At 40.8% G+C, this 20,377-nt stretch overlaps 1 protein-coding gene across 1 annotated transcript in view; it reads right to left on the reverse strand.

Annotated features, from left to right (window-relative positions):
• Positions 1-20,377, reverse strand: part of PTPRR (protein tyrosine phosphatase receptor type R) — a 142,199-nt gene that overhangs the window by 50,530 nt on the left and 71,292 nt on the right. The window contains 4 exon segments of the mRNA XM_072358460.1: positions 5,896-6,158; positions 10,825-10,935; positions 17,254-17,409; positions 19,832-19,945. Of these exon segments, the coding sequence (XP_072214561.1) occupies positions 5,896-6,158; positions 10,825-10,935; positions 17,254-17,409; positions 19,832-19,945 (644 nt within the window).

Here is a 20,377-nt window from a genome sequence, read left to right on the forward strand (position 1 = left end):
TTCCAGATGGACATGTGGGCCTGACAGCCTGTACCCAGCACAGGAGGTTTGTGCAGTGTGTCCAAAGCACTCCGGTAAGCTGGTGGCAGAGGGACAGGGCTGGAGTACAAGCATTCTACCTCCCACCTCAAACTCCCTTTACCGGTCCCTGGTGCTTTCCAAATTCCTTCTAATAGCAGATCAGCGTAAAATCATTCTCCAGCTTTTACTTTTGTGTTGGCAGATAGCTGAGCTTTGAACAATTGCACTGACATTTTCCTGAAAACAATCCTAGGATTTAAATTAAGAACGCAGAAAGCATATTCAGCTCCACACAATAGGGTAAATTTATCCTCCAAATCTATGCAAACTTAGTATATTTCAGCCAGGAAATTCAAGGCCCCTTCCTGTAAATATATTAAGTTCCCATGCCTGTGTCATAAAATACAAAAACTGGCATGTTTACAGTCCTCAGACTGCAAGGTGCTACCGTCTGTGTATTGCTTTAAATGATTATTCACAATAGCCGGTTTTATACAAAGATAGCAGATCAGCAATGCCATAATTATATTTGCAGCACTAACAGAGCTCTGTGATTTAAATATCAGAACAGAAACAGAGAGAATTGTTGGAATTTCCTCTAATCTATTAGAGATTTGGTTGTACAGCGATACCCTGAGATGCAGATGCCTATGTAAATGAAATGAAGAATACATCAGGTTTTTTTACCCTGTTTCCTACACATCTTACTAAGTTGATTGAGGGTAACTGTTTTGCATGCAGTGGCATTAATATAACTAATCATTTTAACAGATACTGCTTTTCTAACATCAGGAGAATAAATATCACAGTTAGTACTTGACATCCATGGTATTTATCAGCTGGATGGCAACTGGTAGGGAGCAAAAATTGTATATGATGTGGCCTGAACAATAGTTCAGGTTTTGTGGCTGTGGAGAATAACTACAAAGGTCACTCTGAAAGTAATACCTCATATTTCCATGGAAACTACAGCAGATACAAAGAGCACAATGACACAATTTGATAGAGCAAGTTTCCAGCTACAAAAAAAAACAACCCTATTTTTCAACATAGCCAGCACCAATAGCTATGCATTTTTTGTCTGAAATGAACAAGAGCCTGAATGCCATACTTGTCCAAATCTGCACCAGAAGAGGTGAGCCAAAGCTTCACAACTGCTACGACAACTTCATTGCTAGGAAAATGTTGCCCATGCAGCCCAACTTTCATTGTGCTTACATCCATTCTTTGGTCTCCACAAACATTCAGCAAACGTCAAAGAATGTCAATTGCTGCAATTTTTTCCACATGGAGGAATTCAGTTTTACACCTTTGCATCACACGCACTCTCATGTCAGATGCCATTCCCTCAAACTGCCCCTCTGCTGCTCTCTGTCACACAGCAACAAAATGTAACAGAATATTGGTAGGAAGGTTCAGCCTTTACTGCTATACCACCAAAATACACCCGGCTTTGATGTTGCGGACCAATGTAATAAAATAGGAGGCATTACTTTTGGAGCAGCCTTCATATGAGAACAACTATCAGAATTAACATAGGAATTTAAATCCAAGTCCTTACTGTCCATAATTTCTCTGTAAAGGTTTCAAACAGAAGGTGTTTCTGAGGAAGGATGAGGGAAGGCAGAGAACAACCACTGTTCTTATTACTTCTGTGCATGGACATTTTTGAGTACCTTTTGATAATACATTCCTGATTCAAATATTATCTTTTTGCCTGTTCCGTGGGCTAGTATGGGTTATCTCAGCACACTGTTGGTTTTTTAAGTTATTTAAAACTGTACTGCTTTTTTTTTCTGTCAGAATATGTGTCTTTCTTATATCGTAAGGAAGCAGACAGAGGTGACCATTTATTAGCTTTGCAAGACACACTGTTTTAACCTACCTTTCATTATACATACAAGTAGCTATTCTTATTGTAGTCTATGGAGTATCTGTTTGAACTGGAGAACTGTCAACTCATGGGCATCTTGGGGATGATAAGGGATGTCTCACTGTTTACAGCCTGCACCATAGGTTTTTACTGCTCTGCTTTGTAGGGAAAAGCAGCACCATGTACAGATCTCTCATAATGAAGGCTCAAGCCAAGATTCAGCATTATCTGTTAGGTTTGTGGGATGTCATAATTGACATTAGTTTAGGTGAGTTTTTCTTCTGACTGTTCTCTGTTCTGATGTCTCCTGATTATCACTGGATGTTGCAGGCTAGTCCCGCATGCCTCTAGCATCCAGACACGTAAGTGTGGTGAGCTGTCCCTTTCAGACAGAATCACCTCCTATTGAATTTGTAGCAGATCAAGAAGACGCTGCTCTGATCTTTGCCATTAATTATTTAGATTAAATAGACACAGCTTTAGGTCTTTGTAGCTAGGAAGGGATACAAATGCTTCAGAATACTTTCCAAAGCAGTGTTTGTGTTTTTTAATATGCATATCAGAGCAGATATTTTCCACAGTGTCTCTTTTCTTCCGTGTACTTTTGCACGCTAGATAATAACTAAATTACCTGAACAAACCAGAATGATGTACACCAGTTTGAAGCACAGTTGTCCTAGTCAAAAATAATACCAGAACTAAAAAACAGCAGCAGTGTCTGAGGAAAGAAAGTAAATACATTTGTGAAACATGTGAACACTGTGCTGGTGTGGCAACTTGTTTATATCCCCATCATGCTTCTGTTATAACAACTCACTGCTTGTACTAAGAACTTTCAAAGCCTGACATGTCAGAAATACCACATCTCACATCACCACACTTGGATTTTGGCTGGCATATCAACATGAATTTTGGGCCACCCAGCTGAATAAAATAAAGCCTTACTCTGCTGGAAAAAGAAAGATATGTATATATATATATACATACACATATACACACACACATATGCAGTCAGATCTACAGTCAAAGCTGGACTAAAAAATGCTTGCCAATCCATCACCAGCTATTCAGAATTTACAGAAATTCCCAGTTTCTGAACCTGGGAGGGGGCAACCTGGATATAAGTACAGACTGGGGGATGAGAGGCTGTAGAGCAGTCCCTCAGAAAAGGATAGAATCATAGAATCACAGAATGCCTTAGGTTGGAAGGAACCTTAAAGAGCATCCGGTTCCAATGGTGACAGTGACAGGGCCCAAGGGGATGGCACAGCCCCAAGCTGCCAGAGTTCAAGGAGTGTTTGAATACTGCTCTCAGACATAGGGCTGGGTTTGGGTTGGACTCAGTGACCTTTTGTGGGTCCCTTCCACATTGTGGGTGTATGGATCCCCTGGGGACCCGCAGCGGTGCAGCTCTACAGGGAACGCAAAGCTGTAGGCAGGCAGCACAGCACAGCACAGCACAGCACAGCACAGCACAGCACAGCACAGCACAGCACAGCACAGCACAGCACAGCACAGCACAGCACAGCAGCCTCCCGCCCGCTCTAGATGTCGCTCTTCCCCCGGCCAAGCCCAGCGCCTCACTACAGCCGCTCGCAGCCGGCAGCCTCAGGACAGAACCTCGGTGATGGGCTGTGAAACTGACTGAGAACCAGGTCCAAGCAGCTTGATAGCGTCTGAGAGCAAACCTACGGCACTGTTAGGCCCGTGCCGCTTTCTGGACATACGAAGCTATTGCAAGCCCAGGGAATTATCTGCATTTACAGCTGCATTAATCAAGGCACCAACCCTCAGACACAGCTGCCAGCCTGCTTCTAGCTGGCTGGGCACCACTCCTGACTCACTGTCCTGTGTGGCCAACAGTGCACTGATTCTCTTTGAGGCAAGACGGTTTTCTCAGGTCTGTATAAAACAACACAGAGTTGTTTTATAACCACGAGTCACACTTCAGAAATCATAGTGGGGTCTTAGGTAGTCAGAAACTACTGCTTAGGACCCCTTGTGAAGTCAGTTGGCTAAAGGAATCTCAATGCTGCCTTCATCAAGAAGCCCCCATACCCACATAAGCCTGTTAAGAGCTTCTCATCCTGAGGGCTGCAATCACTACTTAATGAGTGCCCCCAAGCTGTGGCTATGGTTTAGAGGGGATGCCCAGGCTTGATCTCTCTGCTTATTTCAGAGGACAATAATACAACCTATTCCCTGTAGTTTTCTCTCTCACATCCCACACTATGTGCTTTATATCTAGGATCTGGAATCCTACATATAAATGAGAGCTGGAACGAGAGCAAGTATCAAAACTGATTTGCTTGCTTCCCCCATTCCTTATTTTGTGATACGACTACAGTTTTTATGACAGATTTGCCTTTCAGCATCTTTTACTTGTGTAAACTCAGTGTGGTTCATACAGCCATTGAGAAAATCTGTCACTGAAATCCCACTGTTCCAAGTGAATCAGAATTACGGCTCGGCTCTGAGAGTCCTTAAAGGGAATGCTCCCCTTGGTCTGCCTTTCCATTCTGATCTTCCCACCACATTTGTGTGGTGTCTGTTCTTTCATTTATCTCCTGTGCCGGGGCAGAAGAGTTCAGTTGCGTGGCTGCATGCTACATTAGTTATTCAGAGCACTGATGCTTTATGAAAGTGGCCTGCAGCCATGAGGCAAGAAATTATATAGGTTTCTAACAGAGGAGAGACAGATGTCAGTGTGCATCCTCCTGTAGGAAGAATAACTAGTTTTATAAAAAGAAAACTGGCCCAATATTTAAAAGGTAGAATGAGTTTTGTGTGCAATGTCTGGTGCACAAGTATTTCTAAGGAGCTGATCACAAGGGTTGCTTTCATTACTAATCACTTCACAGAATCACAGAATCACAGAATGACCCGGGTTGGAAGGGACCTCAAGGATCATGTAGTTCCAACCCCCCTGCCTAGCAGGGCCACCAAACATACGCCTTTACTAGATCAGGTTGCCCAGAGCCCCGTCCAACCTGGTCTTGAACACCTCCAAGGACGGGGCATCCACAACCTCCCTGGGCAGCCTGTTCCAGGACCTAACCACTCTCCTAGTAAAGAACTTCCCCCTAACATCCAACCTAAATCTTCCCTCTTCTAACTTAAAACCATTTCCCCTAGTCCTGCTATTATCAGCCCTTTCGAAGAGTTTACTCCCCTCCTGGGAGTAAGTTCCCTTCAGGTATTGAAAGGCTGCAATGAGGTCAAACTTCTTTTTCTTTTTTGTAATGCCTGAAGACCTTAGGCTGTATCTCTATCATGAGAGAAAACTGGATTTGAGAAGAAAAATGATGTTAAAGCGATAATAGAAACACTATACAAGACCGGTAAACATATTCAGTTGCAGTATTTCTCCTTCCTATGTTTCCCACATATTAGGAGTTCCCTAACAATGTGGATGTCCTTTGCTGACAAAAGACAAGCATCTGCTCTGCCCTCTGCCAGGATCTCCAAGATCCAAACAGGCAAAGTAAAGGGAAAAAGAAAACAATGATTTGAGGCAATTGTTGGAAAGGGAAAGAAACAAATTAACAAAGGAGTTATAGTACTACAGTTAATCTCAGCTCAAACTTCTGGTTCATTGCACGTGTGAAAAGGAAATGAGGGAATACCCATAAGAGAGACACTAACACACCAAAATCCCACATCTAAGATGTCTGCAAGATGACTCCTCCAGTCCACAGTCAAAGGAGACATAGGCAATCGTAGAATCATAGAATGGCCTGGGTTGAAAAGGACCACAATGATCATCAAGTTTCAGCGCCTTGCTATGTGCAGGGTTGCCAACTGCTAGACCAGGCTGCCCAGAGCCACATCCAGTCTGGCCTTGAATGCCTCCAGGGATGGATGGGGCATCCACAACCTCTCTGGGCAACCTGTTGCAGTGCATCACCACCCTCTGAATGAAAAACAACTTCTTAAAATCAAACAACGGAAATAGTATGACAAAACAGAATAAATTCTAAATGTGCTGGGCACCATCCTACCTTTCTTGGAGCCCCACAGATTTCATTCTGAAAGGAGATGGACTGGCACACGGGGGAGGTTTGAGCTCAGGAACACATTGGCCTTGAGGGTCCACTACCACGTTGACAACCTTTGGAGCATGTTCAGGCTGGACCATGCTGTTGGTGGTCTTATATTCAGATCGAGATGTCTGCAGGGGAAGTGGTGAGAGGTGGATCTCTTGCTTCTTTTCCTTCTCTTGTCTCAGTGACAACTGGATTTTCTCCTTTAATCTATACAGAACCTATTGGAACAGAGAGGAAAGCCCAATCCTGATTTGCTGGTAAACAAGGTAAGGAAGGAACCATAAATACAGTAAGACTGTTAAATGTGGCTTTTATTCCTAGAAAGTAAGCCACAACTTATGCTGCATGGCATTTCTCACAGCAGGATAAATATTTTCATTACATAAACCACAGAGCATACACGTGGGCGGCAGAGATTTTAACAGTTCTTGTTCTGAGCCAGTAATTATTCCTAACACCAGCAGCTAAATTATTACAGGGACAAATAACGCAGAATGGAAAATAGTCACAAAAACCTGTTTGAAGAAGGAAACACAATTAATAAAGTAACTGTAGAAAAATATATAAGGATTTTAGCACAAGAGAGACAGTGGCGCAGAATAAAATAGATGCTTAAAGTTGAGCAGAGTAAATTTACCAGCTCACTTAACACTACCAACAGGGCAGGGCTCTACTGCCCTGAAATCCTCCTCAGTATCCTAGGGATGTTTCTCAAAATCCTCATGGAAACATTACCTGTTCTATAATATATCTGAATAGACACATAGTTTATGAAGCTATTTAGGGATCACTGACCATCCAGAAATGTGTTTTACAATTACCAATACACTGATATCCCTCAGTGTATATGTACAGCAATAGCTTTTCAGAAAGTTGAACTGATCTTCTTCCATTGACCTCCTTGCTGATGTTCTCAAACAAGGGCTTGGCAAGGGCTGGCAGATAGCAAGGGCTCAGTTCTGTTACTTCAAAGGAGCCTGTGTTACACTGGTGTAACAGGCCTCATCTCCTGAGGGGAACATCACAAATATGATCTGAGCTATGGCTGTTCCACTTGCAAAATGCTCCTAAGAGCCATGAAACTTCAGACAATTACCAGTGCATCTTCTGTGACAGTCACACTACTGTTGTGTGTGGAAATAAGTGAAAGGTGCTCACACAGCTCTTTGAAGGTGCTTACACATACCCATATACTTTCTACTCTGCTTGCAAAGCTATAAAAATTGAGCCTCGACCAAATCAATTTTTCTGTTCCATTTTTTGATGCCTATTTCCCGGCTAGCACAGATCTATCATTCCAAAGGAAGACTGGATATATCTGATGAGTTTGTTTTTTCAAGGATTAGCATTAGAGGTTTAGCTGGGAACCGACCTAATGTCATTAGCAGTACACCCATTAAACAAGACTTAGCTGCATAAACCATCTGTTGATTCAAAAGAGTTTAGAATTAAATTGCACAGATAAACTCTCTTGCAACAATTTTGCAGAAAAGCAGCCCTGCTACAAAGCAAGGACAAAGGTATCAGGAAAGATAAAATGGGGATCTGAAATATTTTAACCCTTCACCCCAGTGATCACTTTTGGCCTTATTTGTTTCTGGAAACCACAAACATAAAGATAAGAAATTCACTGTCGTGACAATGTTAACCATACCTTCTTGTATCTGATGTGCTTAAACATAGTTTCTTTCCCCAGAGATCCCAAGAAATTATGGGTCCCAAAACTCTGAATTATTATGAATTATTATTAGTTCCTAAGCTTTTTAATTAGAAGATTTTAGGGGGAAAAAATAAAAAAGAAAAAAAATAGAAAAAAAGTCAGCCAGTACTTGCAGAAGTTGGAAAAAAGCTGAAGAACTACATGTGATCCTCAGTGGTGTGAACCAATTACTTTTTAAATGAATTTCAGATAAAAGTCAGAAGAAAATGACAATGGCCAAAAAGGCAGAGGTCAATCCAGTTACCACACTATGAAAAGTAAACTTGGCTGTGTTATTTCAGGTTACTACAATCATCCCTGTCAGTATGGGTGGAAACAGATATGAAGGCTTTAACTGGGAGAACTGACGTTGTATTGATACCTCCAAAGACTCATTATATAGATAATAAAGAAGCACAGAGCAACAGAACAACATGAAGTACTGTTTTCCAGGACACACACAGAGGGTCAACTTTTCCTTTTTCATGTATTAGATCTAGGGTTCAAAGCCAATTTTGGTGGGAGTTAGCTCTTTTTTTGTGTCCTCTGACTCAGCTTATGTGGAAGAATGATGGGGTGCTGACACCACGATAATAACCCTTCAATTCTGCTCAGTTTTCTATAAAGGAAAGCTGATGTGATAGCTTGGCCAGTACCTCCAAGCTACCCATTCAAACTGCCAGTGGAACTCCATTTTCCATCTTCAGAGAGAAATGGGAAATCACAAAGAGAGAAGTAGGCCTATGGGATGAAGTCCTTGGCAACTGTTATGTGGAACAGCAATATAAAAACCTCATCTGCCTAGAGATATTTAGGGCACCCGGAATTGAACAGTAAAACCTCACCAAAACCAATGAAATTAAGATAGTTCACTCTAATTAAAAGTGTTCTCTAATGAGTACTTATCAACATGCACATGTGGCTGTGTGCACATCTCTGCATGAGCCAGGCTGATGTGTGTATGTATGCGAGAAGAAAGCCAACCAAAAAAATTCCCCTTCAACTACGGGGAAAGGATAAAGAAAAGTGTTATTCATGTTGTATAATGTATTATTACTGCAAGGTCTTTGAGTACCTTGATTTGAATGCACTATAAAAGGTCTTATTGAAACAGAATAAAAGAATTCAGGCAGTCCAGAACTAGTTTACATACAAAAATGCTATTTTTGAGTTGGCTTAGATACTATTGCAGTATGATTAAAGTACGTATCTTTAAACTAGTAAAAATAAATAAATAAATAAAAATGCTGGAGTTGGTGGGTTGATATTAGTCAGATGCAGATATCCTGTATTTTAAATGCTTCCAAAAGGCCTGAAACCAGTTTATGAATCCTGAAACTTCTGACCTTAAAAACAAATGAAAAAAATGTATATTGAAATGTTGGTCTTTTTTGTAATTCAGTATTCTTTTTGAAGGAATTCCAAAATACAATCACCAAGCTGAAAAGTACTCCTAATTTAAGTTACAATCTCCCCAGAGCATCAAATAACCGTTCATAATTTATAAGACACTGGAGCCAGTAATACAAACTTAGACTCCAGCATTTGTTGACAAGACAAAATTCATATCTTTCAATATTTTAAATGAAAAAATAACCCTACTTTCTGATTTTTTTTTTGAAGCGAAAAGAACCACATCATTTAGAAAACCACTTTATAACAACTGAAGTATTTCATAAATTGAAAATGATACTTGCAGACCATTCAAAACAGCTATATATATGAGGTTATATTAATATATATAAATATATGCAAACACATTGGTTTATCAAAACAAGCAAAAGAGTAATAGCAAACAATTTAATCCACTGCCAAACACTGCACTGTTTAGTGATAGCTCAGTTATTTCTCCATGTAAAGAAAAAAGTAGAGTCCTGTTTCACACACAGGAGCACTGAAGTTGTTATTCCTACTTAATGCTTTACTCAGCGTGGTTTACAAATGATACACAATGTGCCTGGCAGAAGCAAGCCAAGCCCTGGTTGTTTCCATTGCTAAAGGCTGCAGGAGCTGGGTGTTGGTCTCCATGTCTAATGCATTCCTTCCTACTCCGTACATTCAAGGATGCTTACAAGTCACCAGCACACATAGCTAAGCTTTCTGCTTTTGGACCCTTCTACCAAAAAACCATCTTGCATTCTGTTTCTCCAAAGTAAAAATCTGGAGTAAAATTAAGTACTTCTAGAGTTACCTTGCTATCTTGGAGTGAGATGGCACAGAGAAATGAAGATGGCTAGGAAGTAGAAGTTATGAAAAAGAATAATTCTTGCAGGAGACTTTGTAAGTTTGAATAATATTTTGTTATAAGTTTGAACATTTAAATCTTCAGATAAAATGTTCCTTCTATCTTAAGGTTATAAGTGGGAAATCTGCCTAGATTAAATTAAACATTGAACATGCTTGCAAGCAAAGTAATTAAGACTCCTTCAGGTACTATGAATTCACAAATGCTGAGAATTTCCACAGGATTCAGTAAACCATATGTTTATGCACCATGAGAGACATGCACTATGTGAGATGTAACACAGGAGAAATGCAGAATGCCATGGGAAAGTGAATGGTAGTCAAGCCCTGTTCCTAGCGTGCATGACCTTCGCACACCTCACATTCAGCACTGTAAATATTTCCAGCAATCAAAAACATGGCCACCGAACTCACAGTGAAACATCTCCGTTGTTCAAGAGCACTATCACTACTTTGTGTATTTATCTGTTACTTCAGTTTAGAATATGAATATTCAATATATGAGCACAGACACACGCTTTCTCTCTTCCTAATAGCTGAACACTGCTAACAGAGTATGATCATGGCATTATTTTTTTTATAATCTATTAACTGGAACAGTAGGCTAACAGCTTCAGTGATCTGGGACCTTAGTAAGAAGGCTGAGGAGTCATCATTTACATCACTCCAGAGTCACCCTGAAGGCTTAGAGACCGTGATTTACTTCTTCAGCTTCCTCCTAGGTACATTCTTCAGCTGGCCTAAAAACACTTCAAGAAATGTATTTCTTCAAACTTTGGCTTCACAGCATGATGACAGCTTAGTTTTTAACAGCTCTGAGAAAACACGTCTCATATAAAGAATGTGATTCTGTCCTCCACACTGAGAAAAGTATGAAGCAAGGAACAGCAAAAAAAATAATTTAAAAAATGGAAAAAAAAAGGTAAGAAAGCAAAACTTACCATTAAACACGTTACTAGAATAACAAAGATGCTGAGAAATATGACAACCGCATAAAATCCTTCTTTGCTCCAGATTTTGTCTGCTTCCCGCTGGCCTTGCAAAACATTTTTCTTTATTAAGAAATAAAAAAGAAAGAGGAAGAGAAGAAAAATATTACGCAGTAGCACAGGCAAATGAAATAGCTCCTGTCAGGCACCAAACCCCATCTCCAGCAGCTGCAACTCATGTTCCTGAGCAGACGGCACTTACTCTGAGCCCCTGCTCCAGCCCAGCACCCTGCCCATGTGTGGCCCTGGTGCCACGTCAGGTGATCTGAGATCTTCTCTGTAACTGCTGCTCCCACACGAGCAAAGCCTTGCTTTGAGGCTTAAGCAAACGAGGCTGGTGCTCTTCCTTGGAAACTACCTGGCCGACCAGGGGAAAGGGCAGAGCTTCAGCGTGGGCTGAGAAAACAACTCATGCTGCCCTTTTCTCCCACCTCTTATCTCCTGCCCCACCGCCCACACGCCAGCCTCCGACCTGTTTGCACTTTACACAGTGACAGCAGGTGACTCGCTGCTCACCCAGGAGCCTGGGCGCCCTGCTGCTGCTGCCTTTATAACAGACACCTGCACGGATGTTACGTGCACAGCAAAACTCCCATTATGCTGGAAGTACTTTCAGAATTCTACTAGCAGTAATTCTGAATGCGCTTCCAGTAATCTCATTATCTCTGGGTTCCTGCTGACCCTACACTTCTATGCACACTCAAATTTGAGGAACTCCTGGGGATGGAGATTATGAAACAATAATTGCACAAGCACGTATTTGTGGCTTTACTGTAGTGGCTTGAGCTATTAAATACTCAGAATTTCACTATGTTTCTAAATATATTTGGTAGCAGAAGCAGGGTATGTACACTCTCAGCCTAGCTGCAATATGTTATTTACAAGAAAGCATGCTCTCTTGCAAGAACTGGAACTTTCTGCTACTTGGATCCTTGACAGAAGATAAGAAGACATTGCTCTCCTCACCTCCATTCATTTTCTTTCCATTTCTTTAACTGCACATTCAGTATATTACTGAGGGAAGAACACACATCTTAAGTTCTGTTTCCACTTGGCACATTCAAGGTCTGCATGTTTCCCCTTCACTGAAATTCATAGAATGACTTGCATTGGAAGGGACCTTAAAGAATATCAAGCTCCAACCCCCTGCTGTGGGCAGGGCTGCCACCCACTAGATTAGGCTGCCCATGGCCCCATTCAACCTGGCCTTGAAATCCCCCAATGGCTTTAATTACAGTTTTTGTTAACTAATGAGCTTCCTTCTCTTGGCATGCTGATCCTCCTTCCTCCCAGGGACACTATGCTGGGGCTGAGAGCTGCCCTGCTTCCACATAGGGAAGAGTTTGTTCAGGGATGATTGGCTGCTTGCTGGACTTACACTACTGCAGGGACCCTTCAGGACTTAGGATAGACAGTTCACTCTTTTGGACATCAACAAATCAAGCAGGATCCATGGGTTCACGAGTTCCCCAAATTCAGCTCTACCCTGATGCAACTGAACTCATCTGGTAAGGCTTGCTGAGAAGGAGGAGAGAGTGTCCTGGGGAAGAGGGAATGCAAACAAATACTGGGCTGAATGCTGCACCCCACTGTAATGTACACATTCTCCTTTCAGTGCAGATTTGTGGCCTGCTTGCTTTAAAAATGGGCAGGATAATGCTAATGCAGATCACACTGCCACAAGATGCAAGTGCAAAGAGAAGTATTGGACAGCATGGTAAATTCACAGAGAATTGCTTGCTAAAAATAAAAATGCATATGTATAAGCAGAACTTGGCAGCTTTCAGCATCATAAGTAGAGAGTTTTCCTTGAAAGTCACAGCACTGGGGATCAGCACAGAAATCCTTTACCTGCTGAAGTACAGAAACACAACTGTAAAGGATAAAAGATTTCAATTAACCAAGATTCATTAGTGTCACTAATCTCCTGGTCTAACTGAGCAGCCTTCAGGAGAGCAGAATCCTTCCCTCAGCTGCTCCCCAGTGACAGAAGAGGCAGTGACCTCCAGCAACTGAGTCATTTCACTTCCATGATAAGAAATTGCTTTCTGAAATGTTAGCACTGCTAAGTCAGAACTTTGCTCTTGGCTCTGAGAGATCTGATAAGAGGGACAGCAGTTGCCACACGCACTGTAAATTGCTAACACCCAGGAAACAAGCTCACAGGACAGCTAAGTGCTGAGGGAAAAGCGAAAGAGAAGATAGGAAGAAAAGCTCAAGCTGAGAAACAAAAAGGCACAACTGGCAAAGGCATGAGGAATACAAGAGAACAGGGGAGCACCAGTGGCATAGGCCCTATCTGGTTCCAGAGCAAGCCTGGCTACAGGGAGGGTGGACACCATGTTCACTATCATGTCCATCATCCTTACTGTCTGACTCCATTCCATAAGCAGTCTCCATAGTCAGGTGAATGATTTAGGCAGAATTAGCCTGGTTCATTTAAATAGTTTTAACTCAACATCATTTAAGGTGTGGAAAAAAAACATTTTGTATTCTACACAGTCCATACCTAGCAGGTTATTTCTACAAACAGTGAAATGGGCAGCCAGCAAGAGAGACACCAGCCTGAAGCAATCATGGTAAAATCAGGAACTGAAAGATCCTGTCAAGATTTCAGGAGCTGCCAAGAAAGTTGATCCTTCTCTGGAAAAAAAGGTGAATGCTTAACTTGGGTCATTTAACCTCAACTACTTCCTTAGGCTGAAACAGTAATGAAAGCATGGCACATCACAGTTCAGACCTCAGAGGAAAGGTTCTGCAAAGCTGGGGATCAAATTTAGGATCATATCGGGTTCACTGAAGTTCATACTGGGTTGCTTTGATTTTTCGGCTATTCTAACTGCGTTAACTAAGGAAGGTTTAGGAAAGACTGCTGAGAAATCACTTCCCTACAGAGAAACTACACAGGAACACCAGTGACCTCTTTGAACTCTTAACATACCCTATGACGAAGCCTCCTCAAACACTCCAGCTGTGCTGTACTAAGCTATTCCCAAGGTCACCTTTCAGTTTCATGATGATTCTCTCCATTTCAGCATTCAGCCCTTACACGTGTGTGCGATGAAGTGTGATTTCATGGAAAAGCTGTCAGCCTGCAGGGATCTCCTCTGTTTGCCAGTCAGCTCACTGACTTATGGCTTCTGTACGCTTTAAGTGCATGACTGCTTCCTTTGATTTCTTCTCGAGCAGCAGTTAATATCACACACTTCAAAAGCAAACAATAGAAGCTTGTGGAAGGCTGCTGTAATTGTACATTTTGGGATTGCATAATTCTGGAATACATTCTTTCATGGAGATTTCTCCTTAGCCTACAACTCCCAGCTAGCAGTTAGTTTATCTCAGAAAACATAGTAAAACTTACTTTACTCACCATAACTTCAGTTACTCCTTCATCCAAAACCACTTCAAAGTTCTATTCTACTCTGAAATTCAATAGTATTTTCTTTCTATTCTCTCAACACAATTTTAAGGCATTGGTATTCTCAGACTGTAATGACACAGTCTGCATAGGTGTTGGGATTTAGTCCCATCAAGAAGCACCAGTTCAGCAGCAACTTGTTTTTAAGGAAGTGTGATCACTGCCCTCTGACACCACGGATCAGAATACAGCTCTAAATTCCACTTCAGACACAAACTTTTAGAGCATAATAAAAGAATAAATGCTACAATAGGCCATTGGAAAAGAAGTGACATTGGCTCTGATCCCTGAAATGGCACTGACACACCTAAATTAAACTTTCATGTTTCCACAGGTACACTTTCCCATTCTACAGCAGACAGAAAAGGACTCCAGTGGTTCCTACAGCAAAAGCATACAGGAAATCTGCTCTTCTTACAACTGCATAAGAAACTATGATGTGAATTTTGAGAAAAGTGATGTAACTGAAAAGAAATCCATCAGTGATTAATGCATCAGTCAATTTGAATTTGCTAATGACTATCAGAACAAATGGAAATACAGTTTCAGGCACCTACATCCACTGAGAAGTTTGGTGTTCATGTTATCACATGGGCTGACACTTTAGGAAAGAGCTTCAGTTCTCCATCCCAGTTTTCCTACCACATCTTAGTAAAGTTTCTTCTTTCTGCCACCACTGGCTCACTGCAAGTAGGAGTCTAGTTCACACTACGCTCTGTTAGAAAGTGACAACCGGGCAAACTCAAGAGAGATACCTCAGAGATGGGCTGAGCTGCCTGCTGAGGGTATCTTTTTCATTCTGATTACTGCAGAGAGAGCTGGTAGCCTTAAAAGTCTTATGCAGCTAATAATGAAAAAGACAACTAGTACTAGAGAAGAATTTCAATCCTAAAACCTTCGAGCCACCATCTAGAAAGAGGAGGATCATGGTTCCTTTCTGCACAAATACATTGCTAATGCACAGGTAATACTGGCTAGGAAGAATTCAGAAATATTGGTGGATGACTACAGTTCATTCACTCATGATTTAGTTAGAGCTGGTAGCGGAGTGAAAAGTAAATAAATGGTTAGTAGTTGAGCTGAGTAGTTGATTAGTTGCTTTTCAGCTGCTCTGTTGAGTCTTACACATGCAAACAGATTATCAAGATTGAAAAGGAATAGTAGGGTAAATAACAGCATAAAACTGCAAGATTTTTGCAGGAACAGGGTTTTCTCTGTACAATCTGCATGCAGCTGGAATATTAAAATAACCTTTTGTTTCTCCAGCAGTATTAGAGAGAGGGAAGTAGAGTCTGCTTCATTTATAGAATGAAGCAGAACTTTCATAGAACTTCAATTCTAATCATCTTTTTCTATAAGATAATATCTGGTTTTCTACACTTAGTTTCAGAGATAAATGGCAAACACCTGAGCCCCACAGACTACTGTCCAACACAGATGGGATTTTGATTTCAGTGCTTTTTTTTTTTTTTTCCTCAGCATCTTTTCATAGTTTGATGACATTTCTCCATTCATCTATTATTCATACATGTTCTTGTCCCACATCTACCTGAGATGTTATTTGTATCTTAAGTACTTGGAACCAATAATTGCGTTTATCACAACTGTCACTCTCATATGTCTCAGTAGCAAAAGATATTGTAACTTAAAGTGAGCCTAGCCTAGGTTGCAAGTGGGCAATAAAAAGGCCTCATTTGACTTTTAAACAACATCACTTGGCTTCATTTTTTATTTTATTTTATTTTTATTTTTTTCCATTAGAACAGCTAAAAGCTGTGAATTGCTTCATTTTCATAGTGGCAGATTGCTATAGATCATGTAAAATTGTGCTGAACTGACACTGCTTTTATGCTGTCTTTTTCATACTGAAAACATCTTCAAGATTCTTAAACAGGCTTAGAACCCCTAAAATGACACAATCGTTTCCGATCAGCAGAAAAACAGGTGAATATAACAGCTAGTACTAGCTCAACACTGGCTCAAGTATTGATTTAGATCTAGAAAAACATGAGCTCACAGAATCACAGGGTTTAGAAGAGACCTCAAGAGATCATCAAGCTCAACTCCCTTGCTAAAGCAGGTACCCTACAATAGGTTAGAAGGAATAGAATAGAAGGAGACTCCACAACTTTTCTTGGCAACCTGTTCCAGTGCTCTGTCACCCTTACCATATAGAAGTTCTTCTTCATGTTAGTCTGGAACTTTCTATTTTCAAGTTTTAGGCCATTACTCCTTGACCTATTGCAAACGCCACTGAGAAGAGCCTGACCTCATCCATTTGTCTCCCACCTCCCTTTAGATATTTATAAATGCTTACCAGATTCCCTCCTCAGTCATGCCCAGGCTGAACAGACCCAGGTTACTCAGCCTTTCCTCACAGGGGAGATGCTCCAGGCCCTTAATAATTTCTGTGGCTTTTCACTGCGACTCAGTAGTCCAAACATAGCCTGACCAGGGCAGAGTAGAGGGGGAGGATCACCTCCTTTGACCTGCTGGCCACACTCTTTTTAATGCTCCCCAGGATACCACTGGTCTTCTTGGCCACAAGGGCACACTGCAGGCTCAGAGCCAACCTATTGTCCAGCAGGACCCCTAGGTCCTTCTCCAGAGACCTCCTTTCCAGCAGGTCATCCCCTAGCCTGTACTGATACATGCAGTTATTTCTCCCCAGAGGGGAGAAGGCAGCTTCTCTGCAACTATAACTCTTAGCTGTAGGGAGAAACAGCTCATCAGAACCTTTCATTTTTCTGCAAGGGGACCAAGATTCTAATGTTTAAAGAGCCTTAAAAAGTAATTTTAAAGTAACTTAGCAGGACAAGCTGTGTAATTCTTGTACAGCAGTAACGCCATCTTAGTTGGTATGTTCCCAGCCTTGTTCATGAGAACCTCAGCCTAAGAACTACTGTGGCTCTAAGATCTACCAAATCTGTAACAAACTACAGGTTAGGAAGGTAATAACCAACCTCAGGGGAGACCTCTGTTATTCCAAACTGTGATAAACTCTGATGCAAAATGTTGATATTAAGTGAACGCAGAACTTCTTCAGATGGGAGTGCATCAGAAATTCCTGGCTTTCTGTTCAAGGGAGACACAAACAGTTCCACGCAGTTCTTTCTGCCCTAGAAAAAATAATAATGATAATAATAATTAGTATAGGTAAAAATACTAAAAAGGAGAATCACAGGAAGGGTCTGAGAATAGATAATCTCTTTTGTCTTCAGATTTTAACTATATCTCCAGAAATGAAAGCATGGAATAGAAAGACTGCAACCCGCTCTTTGAGGAGAGCGCACACATTCCCTGGCTCCTTAAATTCCATCTGACTGTGCAGGAAAATGCAAATTCTATATGCGACCAGATGTGCTTTGTCACATTTACCATTGACTAGGCCTTAGAACCACTGAACAAGACAGGTCAGTGAAACAAGGGAAGGAACCATGGATGGGGACAAGGGCAAAGACCCAGGAAGTATTTTAACTGATGGTTCTGATCTCTGCTGAAGGGCAGCTCTGTTAAGGGTGCTAGGCCTTAAACAAGAATGCTTAGTATAATGCCGTAGCATTCTGGTGTTGTGTTCTAATCCCACATATACATGTTGCGAATACACACTATAACAAACTACAAAGTATTTTCAGTAGACTGCAGTGTAACATTCTAGGAGAACACAGTGAAATGAAAGGATGCTTAAAAAGTAAGCTAAACACACTAGCTTCTCCCCTCCATTAATGCCCACCCTGATTTTGTTGTTGCAGTTCTTGCAGTGCAAGTGGTGCTACATTAGAGATGTCAGGGACAATGACTGCAGTAGAGCATCAAAAGATTGCCAGAGAGGTCCTCTGCTTGGTTGTGATGGTCTGAGACTAATACTGATGTCCACAAAGGGTGTGTGAACCCAACTTGAGTGCTTGCCTTACTTGAGTCATTTAAATCAACCCCAAAGTCAGTGCAGAGAGTCTGCTTCTCCAGTGAATGACTGAATCCATCCTAAAATAACCAGGCATCAGTGTTTCTTAAATCACCTTTCTCCACATTGCCTTTGGAAGAAACCTACATCAGCAGCTCAGATTCAACTGATTGAGATGAATTTTGATGTGCCCAGCTTGCTTGCCAGCACTCTGCATGCAAAGATCTGGCTCATGGTAAAAGAATAGGAAATGAGAATGGTGCCTCCTAAGCTGCGAATTTTTGACTTTCTGCCTGTGATTTTAAGAGCAAATGTGGCAAAAGATTGTGTCCTCCCTACATAAAAAAAAAGACAGTAACTCATAGCAGCATTTCTCAGATGTTGAGAAGACTAATTAATTAATAGTATTTAATATATTCTGAGCTCTGTGCAGATTCAAAATACTATTACCACTTCCCCTATGAGAAAACAAAAAAACTATCAACCAGCAGGAAAATGAATAGCAGTTTTCTATTGCTTGGTTAGATAATTGCCACAGAGCAGAGCAAGAAGGTAACTAAGGGTTTGGGTGTGTTGAAATATGCACCTCAAACTGCAACATTTCTTATGTAGTTTTGGTTTTCTCTGAATATATCTTTCATTCGAGTTAATACAAGGGACAAAGGAGAATCAGCATCACTTGTCAGGAATGAGCATCATTCTGGCAAACATGAAAAGAGCTGCTTTGCATTCCTGTTCATCTTCTCTGCTATACATCTTGTGTGATCCTTTATCCCAGAGACATTATTTGAAAGAGTTTTATAGTCCTTTTTAATGTATACAATCCTATCAAGCTATCAAGGCAGGCAATACTTTTATGTTGAACGTGCCAGCTTTCTTCCCTAATATTTGACTTGCAGGTAGAATTTCTTTTTTTTTTTTCCCCCTCAGTGCAACATGAATTGAATGCTGGCAATACACACACAACACTTGTTTTTCTTTGTTTGCTTCATGGCTTAACTCTCAAAAAATAAATAAAAATACAACAGCATTAAGAACGTATGCTCTCAACCGTTCACAGAAAAACACACAGGGAAAATTGTTTTTTAAAACACTTTCACTGTTGGAAGGAAATTTCTTCTACAAAAATGATATGTCAGCATTAAGTGAGTATGGGCTGCTATTTCTAAGTAGTGAATATTAATACTGTGAGGGGACATTTAATTTACTAATGGACAGTCTGATGGTAAACTGTGAGGATGCCTTCAAACAGCAGAAGCATGTATCTTTTAGGCAAGATTCAACCTCTGTAAAACAAAAGTGGCTTTTGGTGAATGTGATTTAGAATGGCACTGGAATGCAAACTAAGGGATAAGAGAACTTCTTATGAATAAGACACAAAAGTGATTTATCTGACTTCATTTTCTCTAGACTGTAACTGAGAATGGTTTCTTTTCAAAAGAAAATTTAAGTCATTTTGTAATGGAGATCCATTTTTCTGTAGTGCACTCCTGAAAAAAAAAAAATCCATCAGAAAAATAAGTGTCTTTCTGTCTTTATTGAAGTTCCCCATGATGTCGTGATAATAAATAAGAGAATTCTAAATCACCAGGTAAATGTATTGTATATGGTCTTTTGGTACTTACAATGGTACTTACAATGAGTCTGTTGATGTGAACTTGCTGAGGTAACAGTCCCAGTGCTGCAGCCACTCCTTGGCGAAATATCCGAAGCAACGTGATATTCAGCTTGTTTATGTCCATTTGCAGTGTCTGAAAAGCAAAACCAGTTCAAATTAACTCCTTGCTCAACACATTCAGTTCTAAACATACCTGATCACTTGGATGCTCACTACTTGTTTTGTTTATTTTTCTTTTTCCTAGAATGCAAACCAGCGCAATCTACTTGCGTTGCAACAAGGAACAAACCTAAAGGAAAAATGTAAGCATCTTAAAAACTGCTTGTAGAAAAGTACTCCCTTTTCGCAACAAGATTCAGAATAGACTCCAGACTTTTTTGGCTAAATTCCTCAGCCAAGTCACAGTGATCAAGGTAACGCAATTGCTGCACTGACAATGAAGGCATTGAGCAGCAATCTACCCTTAAAGAAAGAGATGTTGGATTTACACAATGAAGAGTAGCTTTGAATATTTTTCTTAAGAGTTCCCCATGCAGGTAAAGAGTGGATCATACTTAGCAAAATT

The sequence above is a fragment of the Excalfactoria chinensis genome, chromosome 1 (assembly GCF_039878825.1).
Source record: "Excalfactoria chinensis isolate bCotChi1 chromosome 1, bCotChi1.hap2, whole genome shotgun sequence".
NCBI lineage: Eukaryota > Metazoa > Chordata > Aves > Galliformes > Phasianidae > Excalfactoria > Excalfactoria chinensis.